This window comes from Salmo trutta, chromosome 36 (assembly GCF_901001165.1).
Source record: "Salmo trutta chromosome 36, fSalTru1.1, whole genome shotgun sequence".
NCBI lineage: Eukaryota > Metazoa > Chordata > Actinopteri > Salmoniformes > Salmonidae > Salmo > Salmo trutta.
Window position 1 is genome coordinate 30429348 of NC_042992.1, and position 16128 is coordinate 30445475.

The window sequence follows — 16128 nt, forward strand, 5'->3', positions numbered from 1 at the left end:
GTGATAAAAACTAAAACGTTGCTTTGGGCTTTTCAAAGTGCGATCAGATATCCAAAATGTTCAGTGTGCAGCCTAGTACTGCCTACTCTCAGTTCCTTATGGGATGTGATTACTTTTATAGGAAAGGACACAACTGCCGACTTAACCACTTCCAGTGCCATAACTGCTATGGCAGTTGCTGTGATACGCCAAGCATTAGGAAAATAAGCTTACTGAGTGACTACGCCACGCAAATAATGTTATAACAAACACTTATGCTGATTTGTTTGCTAGCTCAAGTTAGCTCAAACTCGCATTAAAGCCAGTTTGTAAGGATGCAGTTTGAGCACCTCAGAGGCCAGTGAAGCGGATTGTGTACAATGTTTACCTGTGTGGGAGTGTAGGGACATGCAGCATTCAAGCTAAGAGGTTAGCAGTGTACACACACAGCAAAGAGACATAGCGTGCGGTGACAGCTTGACTTCCTTTGATTGCTATTGACTATCAGAGTAAAATAAATAAATAATAATGACAATGGGTACAGTGCCGCGGAGCAACAGCGGTGATAAACACAGAGAGAGAGATCTCGGGGAGAAGACAGGCAACCAGAACGAGAGCTGACGCCACGGACATCTTTGATGAGTTCAGTGGTTGCGACATTGCAGGAGACTAACATTTGAAATTCTCACACATGTTCACCACACACAAAATATATTGAATAAAAATGAATGTACAATTCTTAAGATGCAGAGTTCAAACGAGGATATACTGAGCTGTTACCAGTAGCATGACTATAAATTCTAATAATTCAAATGAATGATTTATTCACATAAATTAACAGGAGTAATGCACTGCCAGGCAAGTGTATACAGGGTCAAGTGGTCACTGTGGAACAACATATAAACTACAAAGCTCTCTCTGGTAAAATTGGTTATACTGGATAAAATTGGTGATACAGACACAAAGTTACAGATACACTCATGGTCCTTTGGTCACTATGACAACAGATGTACTATAAACAACGGGTTTCGGCACATTAAGGTCCAGTGAATTATAGATACCCATGCTACATGACTACAGCCTCGCCTCAACCAATCACATCAGGTCTAAAAAAAAAATGCACCAATCAAATGAGAGTGAGAGCAACAGCAGTCACAAAGTAAAACCAGAAATCATCCATTTACTGTAATGGGACAGACCCAATCCACTAACCTTGTCTGCTACTGAGGGAGGGTTCAGTGAAGGGATATCACTGAGACATGGCAGAGTTTTATTCCATCCCCTCAATTTAGATTCAACTGTTTTGATTAGCTCCACAATGCACTTATCATAGACACATTGTAATATACTGAACACAGGTTTTCCAACATGTACGTGAACTGAATGTTAATCATGTCTGATTGTTATGCCAGTGTTGGTATGAATCTGCCCCACAAAATGAATGTCTCCATTTTGTACCTGTCTCTAAGAGAGCTAGCTTGAACTCAAGCCCATGTTACACTGTGCATGCAAAAGCTCTGACACATGCAGTTTGACTATTGACTTTCATGGATATTGTTGCTGCATGTGAGCTTACTGATGAAACATATGATCCACATAGAAAAAAAGAAACATAAGTAGTGATAAATATCATCAAGATAGCCCCATAGCCTTACCTGAATATAACTTAAACACTTAGCAACAACTGTATTATCCCTGGTAAATACTGTATTATAAACTGGGTGGTTCGAGCCCTGAATGCTGATTGGCTGACAGCTGTGGTATGTCAGACTGTATAGCATGGGTATGGCAAAACCTTTCTTTTTACTGCTCTAATTACGTTGGTAACCAGTTTATAATAGCAATAAGGCACCTCACGGGTTTGTGGTATATGGCAAATATACCACGGCTAAGGGTTGTTCTTAGGCACTACGCATCGCGGCCAATATACCACAGCTCTTAGCCGTGGTATATTGGCCATATACCACACCCCCTCGTGCCTTATTACTTAAATATAGTACCCCATCCTGCCCCATAAATTAACCATGACTCTAATATTACCACTCCTGTTAAAAAAAACCATTTCCCTACTTAAAAAAACTGCCCCATCGCAATATAAATTAATCACACCCTCTAATTAACATAAACCCTCCCAATCCTGTGCAGTACCAGGGGATACTTCCTGATTTAAAGGGAATTGGTACACCAGGGCTGCATTCCAAACACTTAAAAGACACACCCTCTCCCCTCAGCCCTCAAATGAAGTGGAAACTTCTGATGACGTATCATGACGTCTGACGAGTATACACTTGCAGGACAAGGGAAGAATTAATTCATTTGAAATGGACCGTTCTTTCCCGGAAATGTGTCACTCTTTCATCCCACGGTTGTGTTTTCAGTCACATGGAACTGTTGTGTGTGTGCCTTATATGCGCTACAGTCAATTAAGACAACGCATCCGCAGACATCGAATGTTAGCCATCCTACTAAGTTATATCAGGTAAATGGAAAATGACAATGTAAAAGTGTGATGTCAGAGAACGTTATGTGCGCAAGTTAACATTTCCAAAAGCTAACCAAACAAAAACATCATTACTTTTATGATACGGTGTTTGAGCCGTCATGTGCATTAGTAGCACAATTTCTAACTTATGTACATTCTTTTTCCTTACACTTGTATGTTGACTTCTCCATATTAATGTTGGTTTTAAGTTTTGGCTGACTGTTCTTAGCGGATGTACAATCGTCGTGAATTGAATGATGGGGCTTTTCATGCCCAGAGTGAACATAATTGTACACTCGCAAACTCAATCAAAAACGAGGGCCGAGGGTCTTACGTTGCCAACTTCCCTTCATTGGCTAATCATTTGGACCAACAACAAAGATGGCCACGGGGATTCCCCCAAGGGCATAAGGCAAAGGTACGTGGAGGAGGGTGTCTTTTATGAGTTTGAAATGCAGCCCAGGTTAAGATTAAGAGAGAGTATTACCTACTGTATTCTTCCTTCCCAGGTGTGTTTTATTTTGAACTTGTTCAAGCATGCAAGTAAAGGAATGTTTATACCTATGGGTGGCAGGGGCTGGAGGAGGGGGTGGTCAGGGGTAGGGTTGTGATGCACTCTGTTGTGAACTCTGATTGGATGAACCACAGCCCCTTCACACACCCACCCAACCGGTAGGACCACATGGATCACACTAACAGTATTGAATGTGAAGGCTATATATTTGTGTATACATTCAAATATATTATTCAGATTTTGGTTTTGAAATCTTCAATCAAGTTTTTTGTCGTCAGTGATTCCTGAAAGGTTGTCTGAATGGTTGTGGGAATTGTTCATAGAAGTGAGTGGTCCAACCATACATGTCCATGCTGGGTGGGGTTCCGGTGGTCTGGTTGGGTCTCTTTACTTCAGGCGGGAAGGGTTTTATATCATTCTTTATATTTCGAAGAGAATAGGTTTCAAATAGTAGTGGCGGTGGTGGTTTTTCGACAGAATATCCACTCCGAGAAACTGCACGATTTTTGAACATTTTTGGGTATTTCTGAGCTGTCCTAATACTCGCCCAGGTTGTGCCACTTGGCAATCTGCCGGCGGGGGTTGTCGCAGACCTCTCTCCAGTGGGTAACCCCAGTGTGCATAAGGCTCTGGCCGCCTAGCACCAGGCGGCCCACCACTTCATTCTTGGTGGTACGGTCGAAGTCGACCACCAGGAACTCCACGGAGATGTCGGCCAGCAGCTCGGCGGGCACGTCGTAGATGAATGACTCGTTAAAAACGGGGTTGAGCGTGCACTTCTTCACGTGCGTCTTCTTCTTGGCAATGCGCTTGCAGCCGTAGAACACGTTCACCTTCACGTAGGGGTCTGTGAGGGATGGATAGAGGGGAAAGTGGGTGAGATGTGTGTGTGTGTGTGTGTGTGTGTGTGTGTGTGTGTGTGTGTGTGTGTGTGTGTGTGTGTGTGTGTGTGTGTGTGTGTGTGTGTGTGTAGTACTTACTGCCTGATAGGCCAGTGATGTCCATCTTGGGCAGGTGTTTGGCCTTCAGCACCACCACATTGAGCCTGTGAGTGACAGGCTGGTAGGACAGAGACACCAGCAGCTCCCCACGGCTCACACACTGCAGAGAGAGCACAGGGTTAGAATGTAGATGCACACACACAGCGGGGAGAACACAGTTAGAACACACACATAGACACATACATTGCCATCAGAAAGTATTCACACCCCTTGACCTTTTCCACATTTTGCTGTGTTACAAACTGGGATTAGAATGGATTGAATTTTTAAATTTACACAAAATACTCTTAATGTCAAAGTGGAAGAAAAATCATAAAATTTCTTTGACAAATAATCAAAAATAAAACACTAATATATCGAATAGATATAGTATTCAACCCGCTGAGTCAATACATGTTAGAATCATCTTTGGCAGTGATTACAGCTGTGCGTCTTTCTTGGTAGGTCTCTAAGAGCTTTGCACACTTGGATTGTACAATATTTGCCCATTCTTTAAAAAAAAATCTTCACGCTCTGTCAAGTTGGTTCTTGATTATTGCTAGACAGCCATTTTCAAGTCTTGTCATAAATTTAAGCCAATTTAAGTCAAAACTTAAAAACACTCAGGAACATTCAATGACATCTTGGTAAGCAAATCCACTTTGTGTTTGAGGTAATTGTACTGCTGAAAGGTGATTTTGTCTCCCAGTATCTGTTGGAAAGCAGACTGAACCAAGTTTCTCTGTGATTTTGCCTGTGCTTAGCTCTACACTATTTATTTTTACCCTAAAAAACTCTCCAGTCATTGCCGATGACAAGCATACCCATAACATGATGCAGCCACCAACATGCTTGAAAATATTACTTTAGTGCCTTATTGCAAACAGGATGCATGTTTTGGAATATTTTTATTCTGTAGAGGCTTCCTTTTCACTCTGTCATTTACAGTTGAAGTCGGAAGTTTACATACACTTAGGTTGGAGTCATTAAAACTCGTTTTTCAACCACTCCACAAATTTCTTGTTAACAAACTGCAGTTTTGGCAAGTCGGTTAGGACATCTACTTTGTGCATGACACAAGTAATTTTTCCAACAATTGTTTACAGACAGATTATTTCACTTATAATTCACTGAATCACAATTCCAGTGGGTCAGAAGTTTACAAACACTAGTTGACTGTGCCTTTAAACAGCTTGGAAAATTCCCGAAAATGATGTCATGGCTTTAGAAGCTTCTGATAGTCTAATTGACATAATTTGAGTCAATTGGAGTTGTACCTGTGGATGTATTTCAAGGCCTACCTTAAAACTCAGTGCCTCTTTGCTTGACATCATAGGAAAATCAAAAGAAATCAGCCAAGACCTCAACAACAAAAAATTGTAGACCTCCACAAGTCTGGTTCATCCTTGGGAGCAATTTCCAAACGCCTGAAGGTACCACGTTCATCTGTACAAACAATAGTACGCAAGTATAAACACCATGGGACCACGCAGCCATCATACCGCTCAGGAAGGAGACGCGTTCTGTCTCCTAGAGATGAACGAACTTTGGTGCGAAAAGTGCAAATAATCCCAGAACAACAGCAAAGAACGTTGTGAAGATGCTGGAGGAAACGGGTACAAAAATATCTATATCCACAGTAAAACGAGTCCTATATCGACATAACCTGAAAGGCCGCTCAGCAAGGAAGAAGCCGCTGCTCCAAAATCGCCATAAAAAAGCCACACTACGGTTTGCAACTGCACATGGGGACAAAGATCATACTTTTTGGAGAAATGTCCTCTGGTCTGATGAAACAAAAATAGAACTGTTTGGCCATAATGACCATCGTTATGTTTGGAGGAAAAGGGGGGAGGCTTGCAAGCCGAAGAACACCATCCCAACCGTGAAGCATGGGGGTGGCAGCATCATGTTGTGGGGTGCTTTGCTGCAGGAGGGGCTGGTGCACTTCATAAAATAGATGGCTTCATGAGGCAGGAAAAATTATGTGGATATATTGAAGCAACATCCCAAGACATCAGTCAGGAAGTTAAAGCTTGGTCGCAAATGGGTCTTCTAAATGGACAATGACCCCACGCATACTTCCAAAGTTGTGTCAAAATGGCTTAAGGACAACAAAGTTAAGGTATTGGAGTGGCCATCACAAAGCCCTGACCTCAATCCCATAGAAAATTTGTGGGCAGAACTGAAAAAGCGTGTGCGAGCAAGGAGGCCTACAAACCTGACTCAGTTACACCACCTCTGTCAGGAGGAATGGGCCAAAATTCAACCAACTTATTGTGGGAAGCTTGAGGAAGGCTACCCGAAACGTTTGACCCAAGTTAAACAATTTAAAGGCAATGCTACCAAATACTAATTGAGTGTTTGTAAACTTCTGACCCACTGGGAATGTGACGAAAGAAATAAAAGCTGAAATAAATCACTCTCTACTATTATTCTGACTTTTCACATTCTTAAAATAAAAATGGTGATCCTAACTGACCTAAGACAGGGAATTTGTACTCGGATTAAATGTCAGGAATTGTGAAAAACTAAGTTTAAATGTGTTTGGCTAAGGTGTATGTAAACTTCCGACTTCAACTGTATGTTAGTATTGTGGAGTAACTACAATGTTGTTGATCAATCTTCAGTTATCTCCCATCACAGCCATTAAACTCAGTAACTGACCTTACAGATAATTGTATGTGAGGGGTATAGAGACAGGTTAGTCATTTAAAAATCATGTCAAACACCATTATTGCACACAGTGAGTCCATGCAATTTATTATGTGACTTGTTAAGCACAATTTTACTCCTGAACATTAATAGATTTGCCATAACAAAAGGGTTGAATACTTATTGAATCAGGACATTTAATTTGTTATTAATTTTGCAAACATTTCTAAAAACACAACTACACTTTGACATTATGTGGTATTATGTGTAGATCAGTGACACAAAAATTCAATTTAATCAATTTTAAATTCAGGCTAGAACACAAAATGTGGAAAAAGGGAAGGGGTGTGAATACTTTCTGAATGCACTGTACATTACACACACATATATACACACACAAAGTACCCATAAAGTACACACATACACACAAAACCTGCCTTGCACAAGAATATGGCAGACAAACCTCCGTAACCCACCCATCCACCTACACTTCCAGTATGCACACAATTCATACATAATGACAGTAAAACTAATATACAGTACCAGCCAAAAGTTTGGACACACTTACTCATTCAAGGGTTTTTCTTTATTTTTACTATTTTCTACAATCTAGAACAATAGTGAAGACATCAAACACTTGAAATAACACATGGAATCATGTAGTAACCAAAAAAGTGTTAAACAAATCCTAATATATTTTATACTTGAAATTCTTCAAAGTAGCCACCCTTTGCCTTGATGACAGCTTTGCACACTCTTGGCATTCTCTCAACCAGCTTTATGAGGTAGTCACCTGGAATGCATTTCAATTAACAGGTTTGCCTTCTTAAAAGTTAATATGTGGAATTTCTTTCCTTCTTAATGTGTTTGAGCCAATCAGTTGTGTTGTGACAAGGTAGGGGTGGTATACAGTAAATAGCCCTATTTGGTAAAAGACCAAATCCATATTATGGCAAGAACAGCTCAAATAAGCAAAGAGAAATGACAGTCCATCATTGCTTTAAGACATGAAGGTCAGTCAAGGCCAAAAATTTCAAGAACTTTTAAAGTTTCTTCAACTGCAGTAGTAAAAAATATGATGAAACTGGCTCTCATGAGGACCGCCACAGGAAAGGAAAACCCAGAGTTACCTCTGCTGCAGAGGATAATTTCATTAGAATAACTGCACCTCAGATTGCAGCCCAAATAAATGCTTCACAGAGTTCAAATAACAGACACATCAACAGTTCAAAGGAGACTGCGTGAATCAGGGCTTCACGGTCAAATTGCTGCAAAGAAACCACTACTAAAGGACACCAATGTTACGATTGTGTGGAGAGACTGAACAAGGCGCAGCGTGCTCTGAGTTCCACATCTTTTATCAAATGAAACTCACAAAACAAAAAAAGACCAAACAACTAACCGTAACGAAAGAGGTGCTACATGCACTAACTCAAAACAAGATCCCACAAAACACAGTGGGGAAATGGCTGCCTAAATATGACCCCCAATCAGAGACAACAATAAACAGCTGCCTCTGATTGGGAACCATACCAGGCCAACATAGAAAAACCAACCTAGATAACCGACCCTAGTCACACCCTGACCTAACCAACATAGAGAATAAAAGGCTCTCTATGGTCAGGGCGTGACAACCAATAAGAAGAAGAGACATGTTTGGGTCAAGAAACACGAGCAATGGACATTAGAACGGTGGAAATCTGTCCTTTGGTCTGATGAGTAAAATTTGAGATTTTTGGTTCCAACCGCCGTGTCTTTGTGAGATGCAGAGTAGTTGAACGGATGATCTCCGCATGTGTGGTTCCCACCGTGAAGCATGGAGGAGGAGATGTGACGGTGCTTTGCTGGTGACACTGTCATGATTTATTTAGAATTCAAGGCACACTTAACCAGCATGGCTACCACAACATTCTGCAGCAATACGCCATCCCATCTGGTTTGCGCTTAGTGGGACTATCATTTGTTTTTCAAAAGGACAATGACACGACACACATCCAGGCTGTGTAAGGGCTATTTGACCAAGAAGGAGAGTGATGGAGTGCTGCATCAGATCACCCGGCCTCCACAATCACCCGACCTCAACCTAATTGACACTTCTTTGTTACTACATGATTCCATATGTGTTCTTTCATAGTTTTGATGTCTTCACTATTATTCTACAATGTAGAAAATAGTAAAAAATAAAGAAAACCCCTTGAATGGGTAGGTTTGTCCAAACTTTTGACTGGTACTGTATGTAGACCTGTGGCTATCCCCATCTTTCTGTTCATCTCTTAGTTTTTCCTCTCCGTCCCACTCTTTTTAACTGCTTTCATGTCTCGCTCTGTTTCTCAGAGCGTGAATTCCTATACTCCGTCTAGGCTTCACCATGGCAACGCGCCGTGGGAGGCGGCCCAAGGCTGAGCTTGAACTGAGAACGGAGAAATAGAGAATTACTGCGGCCGAGACGTGTGTCTGTGTGTAATGTGTGTACGCGTAAATCTGCTACCATCTGCATACAAAGTATGACGGAAATAGATAGCCTCCTAATTGTCTCCAATACAGTGTATCGGTAGCTTTTTCATTAGTGAGCAGGACTTAATGCCACACTTCATATAGAATCACCACTAGTGGCAGCGGAGCTCTGCGCTACAAAAAACACATACAAATAGTCTGAAACTACTGGTCTGTACACAACCATTTGTAGTGTACAATAGCTCAGTTCCCTAACATTTTTATCTTTTTGACTATATTCTAAAGTACTTATGTAGTAAATGGTGCATTTCATACTTAAAAGGACCTTTTTGAGTACATAAATTAACATGCCAAAGACTCACTGCAGTGTGAGATGCAGAAATTACCCATCATGTTTGGCGTCGCTTAGTTCCCTGACATTTTAATCTAAAGTACAAGTAAATGGTGCAGGGTTTTTTTTTCATGGATGGTTCTTGCTGCAAAGCACAGTCATAACAGCGCTAGGAGCTAATGCCACCATATAAACCAATGTGACATTTTGGACGGCTTGTACTGAATGGGAGTTTTGAAGTGTTTAAGCGATACTGTAGAATGATGGAGAATCACAATGGCCATGCTCAAAATATACCTTTTATGTTCTAAACGGATAATAGCTTTTACGAACCACCGCTAAGTGTGTGAGCTACTTCTGTCGTAATGAGTGTGACGTCTTTTCTGCCCCCCAATTCAATCATTTAAACTTCCCCCTCCACTTAAGTTCCCCCACAGATAAAAGTTTAATGGACGTCTGCTCTGGACTTATGGTCCGGCCACAACCCTTTCTTCCCCCCACAGTGCCATCTTGCTTTCTCTCCGTCCAAAACCGCCATCACTCTCATTCATCCCCTACTACCGGATCATCCATCAATCTCGTGTACTCACTTTTTTTCTCTTCATCTAGTCAGTGCTATTGCTCTCTTTCTCCTCTTTCACTCCATCAGCAGATACCTGTCTCCTCTTTTTCATTTACTCTAACTAATCTCTCTCCCTCTCCTATTTATGTCTTGTTCCTTCTCTCCCTCTCTCTGGAAGATCGATTCCATCCTGTCTCTAAACCCCTTAAGGTTGCACTAAAATAGGAGGGAATTCAATTTAGATAAGAGATAAGGAGGAGAGCGGGAGATGAGGGGGTAGAGAACAAAGAGGAAGAGAAAGGAAGATGAGACAGGGAGAAAAAAGGGAAATAGAGGGAGAAAGGGAGAGGAGATGGTGGAAGTATGCACTTATAAACCTCCATATGAGGGAGAGGGGTGTGAAATAGTGTGACTGCATGGAGATGAAATGTGTACAGTACCAGTCAACATTTTGGACACACCTACTCATTCAAGGGCTTCTTTATTTGAACTATTTTCTACATTGTAGAATAATAGTGAAGACATCAACACTATGAAATAAAACATGGAATCATGCAGTAAGCAAAAAAGTGTTTTATATTTGAGATTATTTCAAATAGCCACCCTTTGCCTTGATGACAGCTTTGCGCACTCTTGGCATTCTCTCAACCAGCTTCACCTGGAATACTTTTCTTGAAGGAGTTCCCACAGATGCTGAGCTGGCTGCTTTTCCTTCACTCTGCGGTCCAACTCATCACAAACCATCTCAATTGGGTTGAGGTCAGGTGATTGTCAAGGCCAGGTCATCTGATGCAGCACTCCATCACTCTCCTTCTTGGTCAAATAGCCCTTACACAGCCTGGAGGTGTGTTGGGTCATTGCCATGTTGAAAAACAAATGATAGTGGGCCTGTGCAAACCAGAGGTCGACCGATTAATCGGAATGGCCGATTAATTGGGGCCGATTTCAAGTTTTCATAACAATCGGTAATCTGTATTTTTGGCCACCGATTTGCAGATTTTTATAATTTTTTTATTTACACCATTATTTAACTAGGCAAGTCAGATTAAGAACACATTCTTATTTACAATGACGGCCTAGAAACGGGGGTTAACTGCCTTGTTCAGGGGGGATTCGTTTTTGCAACCTTCGGTTACCAGTCCAACGCTCTAACCACCTGCCTTACATTGCACTCCACAAGGATTAACAGGCTGACTACCTGTAACGCAAGGGCAGCAAGAAGCAAAGGTAAGTTGCTAGCTAGCATTAGACTTATAAAAAACTATCAATCTTAACATAATCACTAGTTAACTGCACATGGTTGATGATATTACTAGTTTATCTAACGTGTCCTGCGTTGCATATGATCGATGCGGTGCCTGTTAATTTTCATTGAATCACAGCCTACTTCGACAAACGGGTGTTGATTTAACAAGCGCATTTGCGAAAAAAGTACTGCACCAATGTACCTAACCATAAACATCAATGCCTAACAGGAATATTTAGACTTAGTCACCCGTTAGATAAAATACGGAACGGTTCCGTATGTCACTGAAAGAAAAAAACTTTTGTTTTCGAGATGATAGTTTCCAGATTCGACCATATTAATGACCCACGGCTCGTATTTCTGTGTGTTATTATGTTATAATTAAGTCTATGATTTGATAGAGCAGTCTGACTGAGCGGTGGTAGGCAGCAGCAGGCTCGTAAGCATTCATTCAAACAGCCCTTCGCTGTGCTTCAAGCATTGCGCTGTTTATGACTTCAACCTGGGTGGGTATAATTTGTGGAACGTTCCAACAGGAATCTATTCCAAAAACTTCGTAAATAACAAGGTTTCCAAAAAACAACGCATACAAAGTTGTATAGCGGCAGAATAAGATACCGGGTAGGGAGTGGTCTATTTCATTGCGTTTTTCACTCATCACGTTTATTCCGAAAAATGTCTGTCCTCACATGTCTGTTTGCCTATGGACAAACATTAAGAATAAGCTACGTGGTGAGTTGATGGCTATTCGGCAGCTAGTTAGCTAGGTTTGTATGCGTTGCTACTTTGTATGCGTTGTTGGTTGGCAACCTTTTACTTTACGTTTTTTGGAACAGATTCCTGTTGGAACGTTCCACAAATTATACCCACCCCTTCAAGCCTATCAACTCCCAAGATTAGGCTGGTGTAACTGATGTGAAATGGCTAGTTAGTTAGCGGGGTGCGCGCTAATAGCGTTTCAAACGTCACTCGCTCTGAGACTTGGAGTAGTTTTTTCCCTTCCTCTGCATGGATAACGCTGCTTTGAGGGTGGCTGTTGTCGATGTGTTCCTGGTTTGAGCCCAGGTAGGAGCGAGGAGAGGGACGGAAGCTATACTGTTACACTGGCAATACTAAAGTGCCTATAAGAACATCCAATAGTCAAAGGTATATGAAATACAAATCGTATAGAGAGAAATAGTCCTATAATTCCTATAATAATATAATAACTACAACCTAAAACTTCTTACCTGGGAATATTGAAGACTCATGTTAAAAGGAACCACTAGCTTTCATATATTCTCATGTTCTGAGCAAGGCACTTAAACATTAGCTTTCTTACATGGCACATATTGCACTTTTACTTTCTTCTCCAACACTTTGTTTTGCATTATTTAAACCAAATTGAACATGTTTCATTATTTATTTGAGGCTAAATTGATTTTATTGATGTATTATATTAAGTTAAAATAAGTGTTCATTCAGTATTGTTGTAATTTTCATTATATAAAAAAAGAGAAAATAATCGGCCGATTAACCGGTATCGGCCTTTTTTGGTCCTCCAATAATCGGTATCGGCGTTGAAAAATCATAATCGGTCGACCTCTAGTGCAAACCAGATGGGATGGCGTATTGCTGCAGAATGCTGTTGTAGACATGCTGGTTAAGTGTGCCTTGAATTTTAAATAAATCACAGACTGTGTCACCAGCAAAGCACCCCCACACCATCACACCTCCTCCTCCATGCTTCACAGTGGGAACCACACATGCAGAGATCATCCATTCACCTACTCTGTATCTCACAAAAACACGGCGGTTGGAACCAAAAATATCAGATTTGGATTCATCAGACCAAAGGACACATTTCCACCATTCTAATGTCCATTGCTCGTGTTTCTTGGCCCAAGCAAGTCTCATCTTCTTATTAGTGTCCTTTAGTAGTAGTTTCTTTGCAGCAATTCGACCATGAAGGCCTGATTCACGCAGTCTCCTCTGAACAGTTGATGTTGAGATGTGTCTGTTACTTGAACTCTGAACCATTTATCTGGGCTGAATATCTGAGGCTGGTAACTCTAATGAACTTATCCTCTGCAGCAGAGGTAACTCTGGGTCTTCCTTTCCTGTGCGGTCCTCATGAGAGCCAGTTTCATCATAGCGCTTGATGGTTTTTGTGACTGCACTTGAAGAAACTTTCAAAGTTTGTGCCATTTTCTGGATTGACTGACCTTTATGTCTTTAAGTAATGATGATGGACTGTCGTTTCTCTTTGCTTATTTGAGATGTTCTTGCCATAATATGGAGTTGGTCTTTTACTAAATAGGGCTATCTTCTGTATACCACCCCTACCTTGTCACAACACATCTAATTGACTCAAATGCATTAAGGAAAGAAATTCCACAAATTTAGTTTTAACAAGGCACACCTGTTAATTGAAATGCATTCCAGGTGAAAACCTCATTAAGCTGGTTGATGGTTGAGAGAATGCCAAGAGTGTGCAAAGCTGTCATCAAGGCAAAGGGTGACTATGAATAATCTCAAATATAAAATATATTTTGTTTAACACTTTTTTGGTTACTACATGATTTCCTGTGTTATTTCATAGTTTTGATTGCTTCACTATTGTTCTACAATGTCGAAAATAGTACACATAACGGAGGAAGATATTATGCATGTGTGTATACATATCTGTACTGTCTCGCTTGACTGGCTTACAGTGGCACTGGGAATGATACTTATGCCTTTAATGTGTTTACACATGTGTGTGCATGACTGTGTGAGTGCATGTGCGTGTCTGCTGTCTTCAAAGAATAGCTGTGTATACTGCATGAGTTCTAGAGATTACATCAATATGTTTTAATGTCTCTGTGGGAGCGTAATGGTGTGTAGCTTATTTACGGTCTGTCCTAACAGCCATATGGCCTAATCAGTGCAGACTTTGAAGTACAGGGTCTCTCTCTGTGTGAGTCTGGCTGTGTGCAGTATGCATTCAGTGCAGGTTTCTCTATATTTGTCTTTTTTTCAGTACAGATTGTGTTGGGCGGAGGTCTTTCTCATATAATGCAGGCCTCTCTCTCTCTCTCGGTCTCTCCCTCCTTCTCTCTGTGTGTGTGTTATGGGTGGGGCCCTTTCTTGTCAATTGGAGTAGCCTCCCCCCTCTATTTCTCTTTCCATCACCCTCTCTCTCTCTCCATTGCCCTCTCTCTCTCTCCTCTTTCTTTACCACCCCTCTCCGCTCTCTCACACCCCTCCCTTCCTCTGTCTGTCCGCCCCCCCTCCTCTCTTCTGTCTTTCTGCTCTCCCTCTAACCCACCCTCACTCTGCTCTCCCACACACACACACACACACACACTCACTCCCCTCCCACTCTCCCTCCCTCCCTCCCTCTGCCTTATATGGATCATGTGTAATGATGTGGGGAAGAGGCCTTTGTTTCTGGTGCTGACTATGATGGATGTCTTCCTACAGTCAGAGATAACACCAGTCTCTCTCCACTTTTATGGGCCTAATGGGCCTCCAATCAATACACACACACACACACAAACAGACCAGCCTCCCATATACGTTTCAGCTGCATGTGTGTGGAGTGTTTGTGAGGGCATGCCTGTGTGATAATGATTAAATGAGAGAAAGATTGGTTGTTTGCAATAATACATATGCAATAGGCAAAAAGCAAACAAGCCAGGATTGGTTATTATATTATTTATACCATTTCATCATTCATATTTCAATCTGTAGACATTTATTTAGCAAATGTATCACCCTTTTGCCAACCCTGTGCTAGAAGCCAGTTATGATTTGTCAGTGTCTTCTCTCTCTCCATCTTTCTCTCTCTCTCTCCCCTTGCTCTCCTTATCCCTCCCCCTTCATCTCTAGTGTTGCTGGCCATAAAAGCCGCGTAACTGGTCCACCTATCCATCCTAACCTCCTCTCTCTCCTTCCTCCCATTCCCCCTTTCTCCATCCTCACCTTTCCAACTCCTCCCTCCATCCTCACCTTTCCAACTCCTCCCTCCATCCTCACCTTTCCAACTCCTCCCTCCATCCTCAAATTCTGTCTTCTCGTCTTTCTATGAATTGCTATCTTTTACCACACCCCTTCCCTCCCTCCCTTTCATCCTCTTTCCCTCTCTTCATCTGTCCTTCATTCTAGAGTATATTTCATCATCTATCCTCCATCCCTCACCTTTATTCCTCTGAAATGTATTTTTAATGAAAATAAAAATCCTCCTCCATCATGCAGTTTCCCCTCTCTCTCCCTCATTCCCTTCTCTAACCAGGATGGGTCTATTGTCATTATTGTAAAAGAGAAGGAATGTGTTCTTAATAACCTACCTAAATAAAGGTAATAAATCAAGGTAATGCCTTCTCTTCCCTCCCTCCATCCATCCCCATCCCTCACCTGGATGTGTCTCTTGCTGATCTGTTGGGTGATGTGGACTCGTCCCGTGCTGGGGTCCACCCCTGCCAGGGGTACCGCCGCCTCCCCGATGACATCATCACGGGCAAAGCGGTCAAAGCTAAGCACCAGGAAGTGCAGCGTGAGGTCAGGCAGTGCGCTGTAAGCCACGCCGTAGAACGTAAACGTCTCGTCAAACACTGGCTCCAGGGTCTTCCTCAGAACGCGGGTCTGCAGAGCAATAGCTTTTATTTCAGTCTGGTTGCTATTGCGACAGTAGCACTTAAACAGTTACAGTGACACTAACACTATCTTTTACAAGAAAAAAATAACAGGGATAATGCAGGGGTCTTCAAACTTTTCCTGCCTCATGTTTGCACAATAATAAAAAAATATGGCGTCATCCTATTTTGATCGAAGTCTGTAATAATGATAATTCAAATAATTCAATAATAACAGTATTAACCTTATTGGGACCGCAACCACAAATACCTCAACCCTCAATAAAGCAAATCAAAGAAAACAGTGGAAAGGAACAACCCTATAGGTAG

General features: G+C 41.6%; 1 protein-coding gene across 1 annotated transcript in view; it reads right to left on the reverse strand.

Annotated features, from left to right (window-relative positions):
* Window positions 1–3239: 3239 nt before the first annotated feature.
* Window positions 3240–16128, reverse strand: part of LOC115175836 (synaptotagmin-11) — a 29236-nt gene continuing 16347 nt past the window's right edge. Inside the window, exons 3-5 of the mRNA XM_029735385.1 lie at window positions 15581–15808; window positions 3956–4076; window positions 3240–3822 (exon numbers count right to left, since the gene is read on the reverse strand). Of these exons, the coding sequence (XP_029591245.1) occupies window positions 3512–3822; window positions 3956–4076; window positions 15581–15808 (660 nt within the window). The 3' untranslated portion in view covers window positions 3240–3511. The remainder of the gene's footprint in view (window positions 3823–3955; window positions 4077–15580; window positions 15809–16128) is intronic.